The 16,265-nt window shown below is 41.3% G+C and overlaps 1 protein-coding gene across 1 annotated transcript in view; it reads right to left on the reverse strand.

The window, feature by feature from the left end:
* Positions 1-15,346, reverse strand: part of LOC132384441 (proto-oncogene Wnt-3) — a 54,046-nt gene extending 38,700 nt beyond the window's left edge. Inside the window, exon 1 of the mRNA XM_059955596.1 lies at positions 15,267-15,346. Coding sequence (XP_059811579.1) covers positions 15,267-15,346 — 80 coding nt within the window. The remainder of the gene's footprint in view (positions 1-15,266) is intronic.
* Between the last annotated feature and the right edge of the window lie 919 nt (positions 15,347-16,265).

Below are 16,265 nucleotides of genomic sequence, written 5' to 3' on the forward strand. Positions count from 1 at the left end.
TGCTATCAATCATTAAAACTTTGGATTTAAGAAACACATTATGAATTAGTAGAGAGCGCCAGAATTCAAAGATGGAATTCTAGTGCCATAATGAACATTTAAACTCTAAGCAGAATTGCACACACAATTCTTGAAGTTGTGATTATGTAACGATAATACATTTACTTATATGTTGAGCCTCCACTGAGCATCTTCATTCATTTTCCTTTTAAACCTACCCTAGTGCTGGTTTTTGCTGCATTTCAATAGGGAAGGGCGTAAAAGCTGGCAGAATGAGACATGGTGAATGTGTTGATCGGAAAGGTTGGGTTCCATTCCATTTTTCCCGAGTGTACGTTTCACGAACAGATGATCACGGCCCTCCAAAGCACCAAGCATGTTTGCTTGAGTGGTATTAGCTAAGGCGCTTGTAAAGACTAAAATCATCGAACACTAACCACGAGAAATTCGACCAATGACCCCAAACAGCGAAATACATTACCTTGACACTTTCCCTTTTGAATTCACGTCCTTTGGTGATGTAGCAAACAGGTTTGACTATCCGAAGTTTGGAAACGGCCACCCTGATGTGTTACTGAATGATTAGTTCTGAGTTAGGTCAAAAGTGTAACTTGTTGCTAGTGTGACAGTCACTTTCTACCTGGCGATTGACAAAACAAATCTACCATAACCGCCTTATATTTTCAAAATAATAATAGTAGTGCACCATGGAACGAATTCCACACAGTCTAGTGCGGTTTCCATTTGTCTGGTTTAAGAAGTGTGAGAGAATGCATCATCAAATTATAATCAAGCCGCCGGTGTAAAACGGAGATTTTTCAATGGTTCGCCAATTGGGGGGGGGGGGGGGGGAGAGGAGAAAGCTCTTTGTGGAGCACATACAGCTCCATCCATCAAAAGTGGAATTTCCCGGTGATCAGCCATTTTAATTCCGATTCCCGTTCCCATGCCTACATGTCGCTCCTCTTCTGCTACGACGAAGCCACTTCAGGTGGAGGAGCAACACCTCATATTCCGTCTAGGTAGCCTCCAACCTGAAGGCACGAACATCAATTTCTCCTTCCGGTATTTTTTTCTTTTCTCCTCTCCGTTCCCTCTTTTTCTACTCCTCACTCTGGCCTCTTACCTCTTCTCCTCACCTGCCTCTCACAACCCCGCTGCCCCTCCTTCCCCTTTTCCAGTGGTCTACTCTCCCCTGCTATCAGATTCCTTCCTCTCCAGTCCTTTACCATTCCTACCCACCTGGCTTCACCTATCACCTTCCAGCTGACCCTCCTTCCTCTCCTCCGCCTTTTTATTCTGGCGTCTTCCCCCTTCCTTTCCAGTCCTGAGGGAAGGTTTCGGCCCGAAACGTCGACTGTTTATTTATTTTCGTAGATGCTCCCTGACATTTTGTGTACGTTGCTTGCAGAATCTCTTCTGTTTGTAAACGAATAACATCGCAAACTTTACAACTATTGTTAATGAAAAAGTGTTTTTAGCACTAAACAGTGTTGCCGTGGATCATTCGATTTCCACGTGGGTTAGCAGACGCCAATCTGGCCCTCACCCATATAGTATCTCCCCCCCCCCCCCCGGTCAACACTGTGACACGAATTCAGTTCTTCGTTATGGTGCTCGCCTATTCGGTTCGGTTTTAAGATTTAATTTTATCATGTCTGACGAACCGTTTTAATATTTATATGGCTACAAAATGCCGCGAGAGGTGAAAATATTAAACCAATGCAAAAAGCTGAACGAACTAGCTGTTAGTTTGGTTTGTGTATAGGGCGACGCCGGACAGGTCGTAAATTCTAGTTTGGGAGAGATATAGGCACCGTTTGCAGAGCTTCTGGGAGTACTCTTTTTTGACCCTAATGACTCAACTCGAGTCCCTGTGCTCTCCTCTCTCCACAGCGCTATCCATAACAGTATATCGATACTAAGTTATGTGAGTTCCGGGAGAGTCACAGGTAAAATTCAGAGGACGCTATATGATCCAAGTAGGACTGACTGATGGCAGATCCCACTTGACAGTCATTTTTAAAAAAATTTAGTGCTCTATAGAGTTATATATTTCGTATTTCGTTGCTGGTGCCTATCAATATAGAATTAGTACTTATGATCCCGCAAGATTAATACATTTTGTGAAATCCGTATTGATTTTGCTCTAGGAGTGATAGAGTGCAATGTTTGTCAATTTAGAAAAAGTGCAACATTATGATAGACCAATCTCATCGTTTCAGTCACATTATGTAACACAATCGCTCTTTAACAGGTGACGGTTCCGATTATACTCTTAACTCAAGCGGCAAACGGCAGTGCCCTGTATAAATGACCTTTTGCAATCAGGATATCTAAACTATTATTCATTTACGTTTCGATTTCAATTTGATGGTCTTGGATTATATTTTGCTACATGACAATGAGGGTCGCAAAATTCTTCTTAATCAAATATATCTGGTGATTTTTTTCTAATCCGTCTAGGAATCCGTTCAGACGTCCTACATGTTCTGTGAGGTTAGTCTCGACTCCTTTGGGCACACTCTCTGATGCTATTAACAGTCAAGCATAAATCACGTTGCTCTGCCTCCGGCTCTGTATCAGACCCTGGTTCACTTATCTTATTTTCTCCCTTGTAATATGACAACGTGTTTCAAGTCTTTGCTTGACACAACATTGCTGGGCTTCAGAGTCTGCCATTTGTAACTGAGTAGATTATTTGGGGTATGTCTGAGAGAAAGAGATTGATGCAAACACACACACACACACACACACACACACACACACACACACACATTTTCTGTATCCGTGTGTAACTTTGCTTCTCTCTCACAGTCACGACACATATATTCCCAGAGACAGATGCAAAGCCTATATGTGTATGCATACATGTGTGTGTATATGTTTCGGGGTACATTATCACTTAATGCAAGATAAGGAAATGGAAGGCGGACGCACACAAAGTACCCGAATGTGCGAATACGCAAGAGAGGTAAGTGAATTGTTACAATGACAGGCAGATTAAACAGATAATAGGTATATGGGCATTTAGACATATGCAAATAGACAAAAACATAAGGGTGGAACTAGTTAGAGCAATACTCAGATGCAAAACGCATATGGCAGAGGTGGTAATAGTTATTTGTTGCCAAGATTATCTATCCAGCCCCATTAGCCCCCGAGCTACCGAAAAGATAACTTAGATCGGAGATGCTTTACTTGGTATGACAAGCATATATTTATCTCTGCTCGTCTCAAGAACCCTTCTGATGTCAATGCCAACAATGTGCATGATGTCTTCTTCTAATGAACGTAATACTAGACTGGCTACAATTAGTAAGAATCGCATTCGCTTTCATTCCTTCTCACAGCTCCCAGCAACAAAAATATCTACTGAGTTCATAAAATCCACATTAATGATGTGCGGAAAATAGAACTGCAGGAACCCGCCTAAAAGAGCTTCTGGGTGACAGCTTCGATAACTGCACAAGATGATTTACATCACGCTGAACAATGTTTTACAGCTTTTAACCGCAAATAGCTAGCACGTTTGCGGTGTTGACGGAGTGCTGTCGCTTCTGGGCTTCTCTCTCTTTCTTTTTTTTCTTTCTCTCCCTATCTCTCTCTGACTCTTTATGCAAGTGAGTTCGCTTTCAGCCAAAGCTCGGTTCTCCAACCCACTATCAATTAGTGACGAGCGCTACAGCCTCCTCCTGGGGAGTCCTGTGCCCCGCAGTCAGAAATGCGTTCGACACCACTGAGGTCGAATTCCATTCCATTCCATCTAGAACATGTTGGCGTAGAATGGCCAGATTTCCAGAACTCGAGTTCAAACATCTCTTTAACAGAGTGCAAGCGAAAGCAAAATGAACCTTGTAGACAGAGGAACAGATAACGCATACTGAAACAAAACAGTTGATCTACACATCGCATTTTTATTCTCTGCAGCATTGTTATTGGTAGATTTACATGTTCCGTCTAACCCCGATGCGGCATTTGTTATGTTAAAGTGTATGACTACAATTCCTATCAATCTCTATTTGATTTAATTGCACTCTATTTGACTGGGGTTAATGATTCACCCTCATGGCGTTGCAAAGGCGATCACGGTGCTTATGTGTATATAACAGCACATTGAATTAACAGGGATATATAGAGGGGGTAGGGTGGGATGGGATGGAGAGCCACAACTCCTTTCGGAGGATTAATTAACCAACCAGTCTTTGAATCACGACATGGTCCTTTGGGCAGCGAGTAATTTACCTGATTCGGGAACTCTGAGTTCCATCCCATCAACTAAAAAAGAATGTCTCCACAGTTGGACAAGGATGTTGAAAAACTCTTTGGCGGACTCGCTTATAATGCTGCACTATTAAGTAGAATTTGCAGACATTGTTAAGGTATATATTAAAGAAGAGCACATTTGCTGTTAGAATTAGCTTACAAGAAAAGGAACTAACTTTGTAGGTTATTTCTCGTACGTTTTCAGCAAGTCTTCTCACACAGGTCGATAACCTATCTTAAATAATGTTGCCTGCTTCAAATCTTATCATTAGCATTTTCTGTTTCTGTTTTATTACTGTAGTCACACACAATTGACACGTTCAGGATGGTTGGTGGCGGGTTGGGAGGGGGTTGGTGGTGGTGGTAGACGGCGAAGATGCATGCCTCTACTGTAAAACTAGTCTGCAGACACAGCTGATGGTGTTGGTGAATTTACCCGTTTCCAAAGATCATCAGAATTACATAGACGCGGGTTTAAAAGATCCTGGTTCCCTCCTTTTCCTTTTGCTGCAATAAAATTGTTAATAACGAATTACTCGAAATCCTCTTTCTTAGGCGCATTGCATCGAAGGTAATCCCCATATTGACACATTTGAAAATGATGTATGTCCAGTTCCACAGTGCCTGAAGAAAACTAATATACAAAAGCTTACTGTAACGACAAACAACATTAATATCATTTTAAATTATCTTTGAGCTGTTTCAGTTAGTCGATTATTTTACTGAGTGCACCTAACATTAAGTTGTGCACAATATATAGATTGATAAAGTCATACAACTCATCATTGGGATTAACTCACAGCCAGTTATACTTCAAAGATCAAGGATCATCTGTAATCACTACCAATGCATTTTCTGTTCCACAAATTGGAACTCTGATCACAAAACCTTTCATCACACAACTGTTTATATACAGTCTCTCTTGGGCTTCTGTTCAGTTTTGAATCTTTGGTTACAGGAAGACCCAGAAAGTTCTGGTGAGAGATTTTCAATGTAGCCAAGCGACTTTTCAGTGCGGGGGTTGAGGGCTATTGGGGAAGCGAGAGTTCCAACAGTTCACCCTCCTTTCTTGGAACACAGATAATCATCCTTGTTTCATTTTAGGATCCTGTCCAACCAGAGTAGATACCCCAAAACTTCGTTCAGTGTCACACCTTAATATCTGGTGCTCAAAGGAACACACATCTAGTCCACATTGTTCTCATAGTTAAATCTTTGCCCACTGTCACAGTTTTATTCACTAGTTCTTTCCTTGTTTGGCCTTGACTGCCTTTCATTTGTTTATTTATCTACAAACTTTTATTCTGTTGACACTGAGATATTAGGGTGTTTAGCAGCTAACCTTTCACTATCTTAAAGTGAGGAAGCATCTTTTGCCCAGTATCTCTGGCCATAACACTGCTAGTTAATGTTTTTTCACTGTGCTCATTTCACTACACTTAGGTCAGTTGCTTCCTATTCAGCAATTATTTGAAACCTTAAACTTGAACTAAACAATGCCTCTGATGGCATATTGCACAATGTATATGAGTTGGACAAGTGCACGTGACTTATTGGAAACATGCATTCAGTACATTGCAATTATCTGTGAAATTTATCAACCTTTGCATACCTTTCAAAGGAGCAGATAAGAGTTCTAATGACATTGTGTAGACCTGAACTACCAACCTTGTTCAGCTCTCCAGAGAAGTTTGAAAATGCTTAACAGCACCTAACTTGTTCAGCGTTTTCAAATATGTTTTCTTTTAATTTCTGCAAATGTAGAACAGTACTTTGCATGTTATCTATTTAAGTATTATGTCCCTCAATCCCATTCATTGCAAAGAAATTCAGTGACTTTTTCCTCTTCTTGGGCAAAAGCAAAATACTGTACTTACAGAAATTTTTAAAAAAAGATGCTTGAAAATGATTAACAGGTTGGGCAGAGGTGAACAGAATTAATGATTCAGGTCTAAATGTTGTCATTAGAACCCTACTCCACTTAGAAAAATGACTCTCTCTCCGCGATATCTGACAGTTGAGTACTTTCAACATAACCTTTTTGCAGTTAGCAATTTTGTTGGATTGGTAATAATTTCAAAATATACAGCACTGTGCAAAAGTCTTAGGTATATATATAGCTAGGGTGCCTAAGACTTTTATTTTATGTATTGCTCTGCATTGCTGCCACAAAAGATAATTTCATGACATACGTGAGTGATGATAAACCTGATTCTGATGTGGGTCTCTATTGTGAATTGAGAGTGGGAAGGGTAAAGGGAGAGGGGAGGGAGTGGGGAGCACCAGAGAGACAGTGTGTAATGATTAATAAATCAATTGTTTGGAGTCAAGTGACCTTGCTTGTATCTCAGGGGTGGGTGTGCTTACACCTGCACCACCCCCGCCCCTAGCGCTCCACTCTGCCACCTGTCACACACCCCTCCCGCGGCTCTCCACCATTTCCATCTCCAACATCCTTTGCTCTTGCCAGATTTACAAACTCGCTCTCCACTCCAGCTAGACAAATACAGTACTGTGCAAAAGTCTTAGGCACCCCAGCTATGTATACGGTATGTGCCTAAGACCTTTCTATTTTAATCACTATTTCTGTGATTCATTGTGTCAAGCCAAGGTTGGCTGCAGTAGAATCTCATCTCTTGTCTGGATCTCCGTAAAGCCACACTTGCACAAATTGTCCATTTGTCAGTCACCAGGCAAATGCCATTATGCTCAATAACATTTTGTTGATAAAGCGTTCTACGCAATCCCAGTCAGAAAGAATTAAATGCTTCCACACAGCAAGTGAACATAAGGGAAATTGCCATCTTGAGATATGTGGTGATGACAAGACTTCCCCCACCCCCCAAGGAGTCCACTGAGGGCAGAAGAAAGTGTGTACCAAAGATCTGCCATGTAAAATGGCATATTGGCATGTGAGAGAGGGTTGGGGAGGGTTTGATAAGTGGAAAGAAATGAATAGAAAAGAAGGAAATGTATTGTTGGAATCAGAGGAAAGTGGGACTAAGGTTGGGTATATTACAAGCATTTAGTTTTCTATTGTGCCATATAGTTCCATTCTGTTGTGCAATATTCTATCCAACCCTTTTTTAGTGACTGGGGATGAATATGAATGGTTGTATATTCATAAAGTTTGGCCTGACATGAGAAATAGGCAGATAAAAAAATTCAACGAAATACAGTGTTTCTAAATAACAGTGGTCCATAGAGTTTCAAGGACATATGTCACAGAATACTCGAAATAAAGTAATAAGTGGATTTCAGAGACAACTTTATCATTTTTGAGGGGGTTTAGGAGGGGTTTTGAAAGAGAAGGGTGAATATTTGATGGACTGCTAGAGGATGTGATCATTTGTAAATTGTGTGGTCATTAGATTCAGATTTCATTGTATTATTAAATGGGCATTTTTGAGAAAAACAAAATCTGATCAGAGATCTGTAAGGAAAAGAATGGTGTTTTATCATGTCCCCAGGAAGCCCACAAACAATAATGAGAGCCATTTGAGACAAAGGTGCTGGTCAAGAGGTTAATGTTGCCGGAATGCTGGGCCAACCTTTCGCCAATGGCATCTCATCTGAGCCGGCAGAGGGAGCTTCCAATCAACTCCTCATGTGAATGACGCTGGCTTGATGTACTCTCTTGTAACTCTATGGGCTACAGTTATATTATACAACACTGTAGTTTGTTCTTCATGACTAGTGAATTTGTAGGGGTTGGAAGAGGAACTAGAATGAGGCATGGAGGAGGAGCAGGATAGAGTTAGGAATGTAGACAGAGGGAGGAAATAACCTTGCTGAAAGAAGAAAAATGGGTCTGATGATTAATAGGAGATGGAGAATTTGGGAAGGACTGGTAGGAAGTACATGAAGATATTTTAGGTTTTTCAGATGAGCATTAAATGTGAGGTAAAACTGACATCCAATGAAACCTCTCCATATTTTGAAATTCACATTGCATGTGTTTCAACCTCAGTGAATCCCAAGAACATTCAAAACAATAAAGATTTAGCTTTGGTTTAGTCATAGTTTGATTTTAGACAAATGGGCAGTTAATCAGACTTGTCAAGAAACTTCTTGCCAAACTTTTGGGCTTTGTTAGTATGTTGGAGTTGGATAAGTACAATATCCAGCATGTGTCAAATCAGTTGGGTTAGAAGGGAAAAGGAATGCTGTCCAAAAACACTATGCAATCTGAACCTACAACAATACAAAGCAATGGTATCATGCTTAATTTCATAAAAACTTAAATATTTACTATTATTACTTTAGAAGTGCAACTTTTTGTAAATGTAGCTAATATAATGCAGTATTCGATAAACTTTTGTATGTAATATATAACATATTATAATTAAATTTGTGCTCCTATATGGTGATTTAAGCAAGTTTGTTTTTGGACTTTACCTCAATGCCATCTGCCCATTCCCCACCGCCTCCATATTGCTCCACCCCCCCCCCCCCCCCGACCCATCACCTGTGTCCGAACACACATTGTCTTTGCCAGTGTTGGGTATTTGGACATTTAGAGTTAGCCTGACGCTTATTGTTTTCACTCCTGAACGTCTCTCGGTGCAGAAACATCCTTTGCTCTGCATCACCCGTCATAACAAGGCTAACGTTTGGCCATTGTGCTCATCTGATGTTATTCAGCCATTGCTGTCTCGCGCGGAATTTTGCACCATTTGTGTAAGGTCGGACGAGAGCACTCAATGATATGCAGACTCCTTCAAAAGAAATACTCATTTAGTACATGCATCCTGACTTGTGCTGACACGCTCGCGTGTCATTTAACTTATACACGTGTATGTACATAGCCAATTGCACTTGCACACGAGAACAAGCAGACAAGCGCAGAATACGTGCAATCAGAAACACATATGCAGGCAGGCATGCATGAGCTATGCAAATGTGTACGCAAATACATAGGCATCCAGGTGCGCATATTTGCAGGCACACCTGAATTGTGCAGGGAACTGTTTTCTTAAATAGGTGATAATATAAACACTTGCGTTATTGCGCCACAACAGAAGGCGATAGCCAAAACATCACTGAACTTTTGATAAATGCACGTTATAGTGACGTTCACAGACCTCCTGCATTGCTGACCAGGGAACAGATCTTTGCAGTCAACGGATGACGATGCGCATTAATATTTGGCGGTTTCCTGGGTGAGTCATACAACATAGTCCCTAGCGTGTCACTCGCGAACTCCTCATTGCATATTGCACAAATACGAATAATGTTAATAAGTGATATATTTCGCAGCAAACATACGAGGAATATTGCCTTCAGCTTAGATGAGGCATAGGTCTCCTACTCATGTCTCATGACATATAGCTGTTTCCTGACACTCCCTTCCCCTGCACTCATGCATCTGAAATGTTAGTTCAGCCGTATGGTCGCGTCATCGGATAAAAATCCCACATTTTAGAAACGTTTGCCGTTTTTCAATATAATTTATGTGGTGTTCCTGCAGGAATTCCCTTATCTGTAAGTGCTTTCGTTGAATCGAAATATATAAAAGTCATGAACATGTTAAATGATTTATTCAAAAAGCAACTACCTGACACGAGGTGAAGGGTGCATGTCACTTCTACTACGCTTCTGAATATAATACAAACGGGCTGTGAGAAAACACAATCCTTGGCAAAAATAACCTCACCCTGGCAATCTGTTACCATTTCTCAAAACATGAAAAGCAAAGTGAATACCTGACCTTTCTCTTTTTATAAAATAAATACACAATTGAAATAAGGTAGATAAATATATGTAGCAGTTGCGTGTGTACAACCAACACAAATGGGCAGAGAGGGCCTGGAGAATTTGGTGCACTGCTCTCCCGTGATTAGGCTTCTCTCTCTATCACTCAATCTATCTTATCTTTATATCTATGTCCATTTCTATCTACCCAACTCTGTCTATAATGCTATCAGGTTGTTCTTTTTGCACATTAATTAGCTTCTGTTTTTCTTCATGCCTCTACCCCAGGCTCAGTGGCTGTTCCTCGTCTCCTTCAAAATAGTCATAAGCCTGAAGACACCCAGATTCGTTAATAATGTCATTCACGTGTACACAGGTACACACGCCCAAAAGTATTTAGGAATGTTTCCCGGGGACCTATGTTACTCGCAGAAAGCTGCTTCATTAGCTGGCCAGGGCCCTCTGAGAAACTGCCAGGCTTTTCCCCAGAACTTTCCATAATTTTGAAAATATATCTTTCTATCAAGGAACACCTTGTCGGGCAGTCAATGCGTGATCCTATCAGTTTCCGTGGTACAGAGCTCACTGCCTCGTTAGAAACACAAGCTGTCTTCTGACAAGCCTTACACTTAAAATAAAATTACGTTTTATTTATTATTTGAATCATAATGATGAAAGGACCATTTTACCCTTCATAATTGTGCTGGGGGCTTTGGAAGATTACTATTACTGTAGTCCTGTTCTTTTGCATTTTCCCTGTTGTTGGGCGATTCTCTCCCCACAAGTATAATTTCAATTTCCTTTCCCATAAATTGTTGAATTTATTCTCACCAATTTGCAGGCAGGAAATTCCAGGTCACGGGACTCTTTTATGTCTCCTCTCATCCTTTTGCCAACGACTTCAAACTGACTTCAGCCTTCCGTAAAAATGGAAACAATTCCTTTACACTCTCTTAGAAACTGTCCACGATCTTAAACACCCTCAATAAGTCTCCTCTTAACTTTCTTTGCTCAAAATACATAGTTTCTTTGAGACAGCACTTGCAGTGACAATTCTCACAACCTTTCATAAGTATCTGGATTTCCGAGGCATAAAGGCTACTGATCAAGTGGTGGATTATTGAAAGGATTAGTGTAGATGGGTAGGTGGTCGGTATGGATATAGTGTTTCTGAGCTATATGACTATCCATGAATCTACACAATCCTTATACATACATTTTTAAAGAAAAGTCACAAACTATTCTGAGGCTAACTGAACCTTGAATTACTCCTTTAACTTACAAAACGGCTTCGAAATGAAGTCTATAAATAATCGTGGGGCGGGGTAGGAAGAGTGGATAGTGGAATGAAATATGCCCTTCTGAGTCTGGTTGACCGAGAACTGGCGCCCACCATCACCGCAGAGAAGACATATTCCATCACTGTCCGGGTACAAGAGAGTCGGTGACAGGCCACTTCCTCCATTCATCATATTCGTTGGCAGTGACTCACGCAGCGGCCTGGAGGGTGCAAACCTTTCGTCTGACTGAGCCAAGAAGAATGTAGTTTTGTCGCATCGTCTAGTTTGGTTGGCCCTTTTCTAAAGGTTTTGCGCCCAGTTTGATTATGCCACAGGTATTGGTGAGAAGCTGAAGAAATGTGTAATGGTGTCAGGCGGGTTACTAAAGAGAAGCGCAAACAATGTGAGACTAAACAATATGAGCCACAAAACTGCAAATATTTTAAATTGAAAAGATGCTGATGTGGATTGAGCGAAATACCACCAGTGTCTGAATGGTTTCACATCGGTGCTATATAAATTCCAATTCTAAATTGGATTCGTTTAGGACTCCCGCTGAAATAAAGCTTTTACAGTCATTTCACAAATTTTCAATGATCACATTTCCAGCATTGAGGTACAAAGTAAAACTGCACATTAATCAATGGTGAAAATGGGAACGATTAGTGGAATAAGATATTCACTATACGATAGGATATTTGGTGTAGAATGTGATAAACGTGCATTTCGTTGTATTTTGCGCAGAAATCGCCTCTTTATTTTGCTGAAGCCCCATCTGAGTCGGCGAATCTGCCCTGTCGGCTTTGCGCCGCGGTGGGAACTTTGAACTGTCTTGTGTTAATCTGTCAGGTGAGAGTTCATGACCTGACATTCTGCAGGTAGAGCCCCAGGTCGACGGGGAGAGAGGGAGAGGAAGGTCAGGACCCGGATCTCACCCCTCGTTGGTGTAAGGAATCATTACCAATAAATACTCACAATTGCGCCCTTTGATTGCCAACTTCCACTTTCTGAAATAAACTAATTGGCTAAAGATGATTAATTTTGTACATGAACACATTGAAACTTTAAGATGTAAACATGAATAAACATATTTATCTTTATACAAATCCCTGTTGAACTGAATTTTAAACAACAGCATGAATTTCCGAGTTGAGTTGTTAGCCTGATATAACATTGCAGGCCGCTGCACAGCATACGAAATGTCCTTAGGAAGAGTTTTCCAAACAATTCCACTATACTGCTCCTTCCTGCATTTCCCTCCTCAACACACCTCTTTTAAAGTATATCTTCATCTCGGGTTTAAAAGTGCGTCTGCACCTGCTGCAATAGCAAAAACTCGCTCGGTAAAGATATGTGTCCCCGGTTATTTTGAGGAACTGGCGAGTATTGCTAAAACTTGATAAAGAGTTCCCAGTGAATCCATCAAACTGGTTTCCCTCAAACGGCGGGACCTTGAACGGGGGAGTCTGGCGGAACTCAGTGATTTGTTTAAAGTAGTTCAATTGTCACCCGAGGACCATTAAGAGACACGGGAATTGAGCTCTTAACCCATACTAGTACCATGGATTGCCTATTATTAAATAGCAGCTGATCCTTCTATCATCAGTTCAGCCTCTATTAACTGCACTTTAGGTTTGCGGAGACCGAGTCATGTTTGACTGAAGGTTGATGAAGATGTCTGAGGGAGGGGTGAGGCAGGTGTTAGAAGAGAAGGTAAAATATTTATCGCCCGTCAAGCGATAAATGGGAGTGATTGAACGCACGATCCGCCAGGAACAGTGAGCCGATTTCAGGGTACCGGCAATACGGCTGGAGGGGAGAAGTCAATCTGAATCTATCGCGTTCCTCGGCAAAGTCACACCCTCAACCTGCCGTCGAATGGAAAGGAACAAAAATGGGATTTAAACTCTCTTTCGTCATATTACATATTTTTCGCATTTATTTGTATTTCCGTCCTTTGTTTATATTGTACCTCTGCATCTCTTCTGTTTTATTTCCTCTGATAACTACGTAATATTTTAACAGCGTCTAACAGCGTAGAGACATTCTGCCCATCTCTCTATATATGTCTATGCAGGATATGGTACACATGGCATTTCTCATCAAAACACACACGGTCAGAGCACATCCCCAAAACAACAAGGTGGACTTCCTACCGCTCTTTAATTTTACCTGGGAATTAGGATTAAGTGTTTCTTATAGTAGTATTTTTAGTCCAATGTGTCACATCCCACAACTCGTCCATTTTGGTAAAATGGGACTAAATATAGTTTTCTGTAATAAAAAATAATGACCCAATCAATAATGTAGAAATGATCTGATAACGGAGATGTCTGGTCACCGCCAAGGGATCGGGCTGCGACGGTGACAGAGGCGTGGAGCTGAGTCTCTAAGCGGAAACATACCTGTTGGAGGATAGGACGGCTGTCGTGCCGTGCAATGAGAGCATAGCTTTCTGCCTTCAGGTAATGAACAGTGAAATGTTCGCCGATACAATCCGACGCATTTTACCCACTTAATATTTTTGTCATAGAATGAAATCAAACTTCACAGCGAAGTGTGAGTAGGTGAAAAGAGGGGGAAATAAATATTTCGGGTTATCATTCAATTAATATTTCCAAAATTCGCTACCTGATCACAGTCAGAGTGCAGTTACTAGGAGATTCTTGCGCGCAAATTAGCGACGACGTTTTCAACATTACAACACTACCTAGGCTTCAAGCGATTACAGAATACTTCGGGCATTTTAAATGGACGTGATAGGCACTATGCAAAAAAAATACTGACAGACTCCTTGCGGTAATAGGAACCCAACCCAAAACTGTTGAATTACTTTCAATTGTTAACAAGAAGTCTGATGCGTAATGGAATAAAATGATGGAATTTGCTTCTAGTTTTTGCTTTGCGCTTGTTCCTGTGCTGAGCTGATTTTATTCTCACCTCAGGGCACCAGCTAAAGATTTTTGAAACGTTTTGTTACAATTAGAAACGCGATGCGGGTTATGAAAGTTATTTTAATCTCAGGGGAGTTTTGTTATCGCTAGACACAATTCAAACCATCTTAGAAACTTATTTGACCGGTATTTTGCTCTACAGTGAGTCCAGCCTCCTCTTTCCACTTGCTCCATCACTAACGAGCAAATCTAATAACGACCGACACCGTTTAAAAATAAAACGAAATGTTTAACCAGTTTTCGCGAATGAAGATGTTGACGAGGCGCCCGAATCAGTGATCAGAGGGAAGCTGACAGCTTTAAGTTTGAACGCATTTCCGATAGTTTTCCGACCTTGTTTTAAAGTCCGCCCGAGACTCCAATAAGACCACAGTACTGAGATCAATCTCAGGTGAAGCAACCTTCAGTGAAAGGTTTTGCTAAGCTTCGGAGACGCCCTTGCCGCTGCGCAGCAGGCGGCTGAGTCAGTATTGCTTACCTGACTCGCTCACACTGCATTCTTGTTTCTCGCAGCTGCTCGCCTTCTGTCTCCATGTTATTCTCATTTTATCTTTCCAGTTTTCTTTCCTACTCACAGCCATGTCTGTTTTCTCCTAATTTCTCCCTTTACCGTTTAGCTGCTTCTCTTTGTTTTACCTGTACCTCTCCCTGTCACCCCCTGCTTTCCGTTCAACCCTGTGCGGTGCGGTTTTGGTCTAATTTCTTCTTTCCTTCTTTCTTTCCCACTGGTTCGGGTCTCGGGTTGTCAGTTCTGTATATAACAGGATCAGTCAGTCGGTGTCAGTGATACAGCCAGCATCAGATAACACCGTTGGCTGATCTGATACTTCCTCAAGTGCACTCGCAAACCTCCTTGATCGCCTTTTCAAATGAGGTGGAACGAGTTTATTCACAGTCAATTCAGTGCGTACAGTGGAAAATAAAAGCAAACCAAAACAGTCTCACACACTCTCTCTCTCTCTCTCTCTCTCTCTCTCTCACACACACACACACACACACACACACACACACACACACACACACACACACACACACACACACACACACAAAGTCTGTAAATAGAGACACTTACCACCAGATCGGATAGCCAGCCAGTCCGCGGGTTGAATTCAACAGAAACGACAACACAAATCCAAACAAGTACAAATCCATGAGTGTGGCAGTGTAAGTGCGTAAGGAGTTAGACAGAGGGGGAAAACTTTTTTTCCCTTAAAAAAACTAAAGTTAGAAAGCAGCAATCTCGGGGTCAACACTTCACCATAAGGACAGGAGCGTCCTCACATTATACAGATAGATGCTAATATAAAAGTAAAGGGGTTCAAATGCACGCCGGGACCCAATCAGATCTCACCGCCTTAGGACACAGATGATTATATAGTTCAGCGCTGTCAATCATGTCTTACCACCCCAATATCCAGCTAATTGCACAAGGTAGTGTTTTGATGCTCGTTAGTTTGTCGGCTCTGTAATGATAAAATTGTTGAGAGGAGGGCACTTTGAATGGGAAGGATGGGAGAATGAGCTCCTGCCGGGATGGTCGCCATGGTAACACTTGGAGAGTTATAACCAGGCTTGGCCTTTTCACAGCCCCTAAAGAAAGGAGGGAATGTAAGAATGATAATGGGCGACATGTGTTAACCTTCTCTTCAACACAAAACAGCGTGATGAATATGGGCACAGCGAGAGGGACAGCAAATAAATTCAGGATTATATGTGTCTCTCTGGGGCATTTTAAAAAGACAGTAGCCCTTTGACAGTCTGACATAGTCTATATTTAATAATTCTCAAGTATCGCACTGACAGAAAATCTTTTCACACTTGTCTAACTTTTTAATTATGAAATGTCCACGATGACAGCGCAATAAACGCATCAGTCATTTCGATTTTTACATGTCTTGTGGGAAAATCAGATCGATTTTGTTTTGTATTAAAGAACCGAAATGATTTGTAAATAGTGATTCAGAGCGTATGTGGGAGGGAATGTAAAAGGGGGGAATGTGCCTGGTGAATTCGTCTTAATACAAGATCAATTCTCTCAGAGTTTATAGCCCACACCCCCTCTTGTGCGCCC

This window comes from Hypanus sabinus, chromosome X1, assembly GCF_030144855.1.
Source record: "Hypanus sabinus isolate sHypSab1 chromosome X1, sHypSab1.hap1, whole genome shotgun sequence".
Classification (NCBI taxonomy): domain Eukaryota; kingdom Metazoa; phylum Chordata; class Chondrichthyes; order Myliobatiformes; family Dasyatidae; genus Hypanus; species Hypanus sabinus.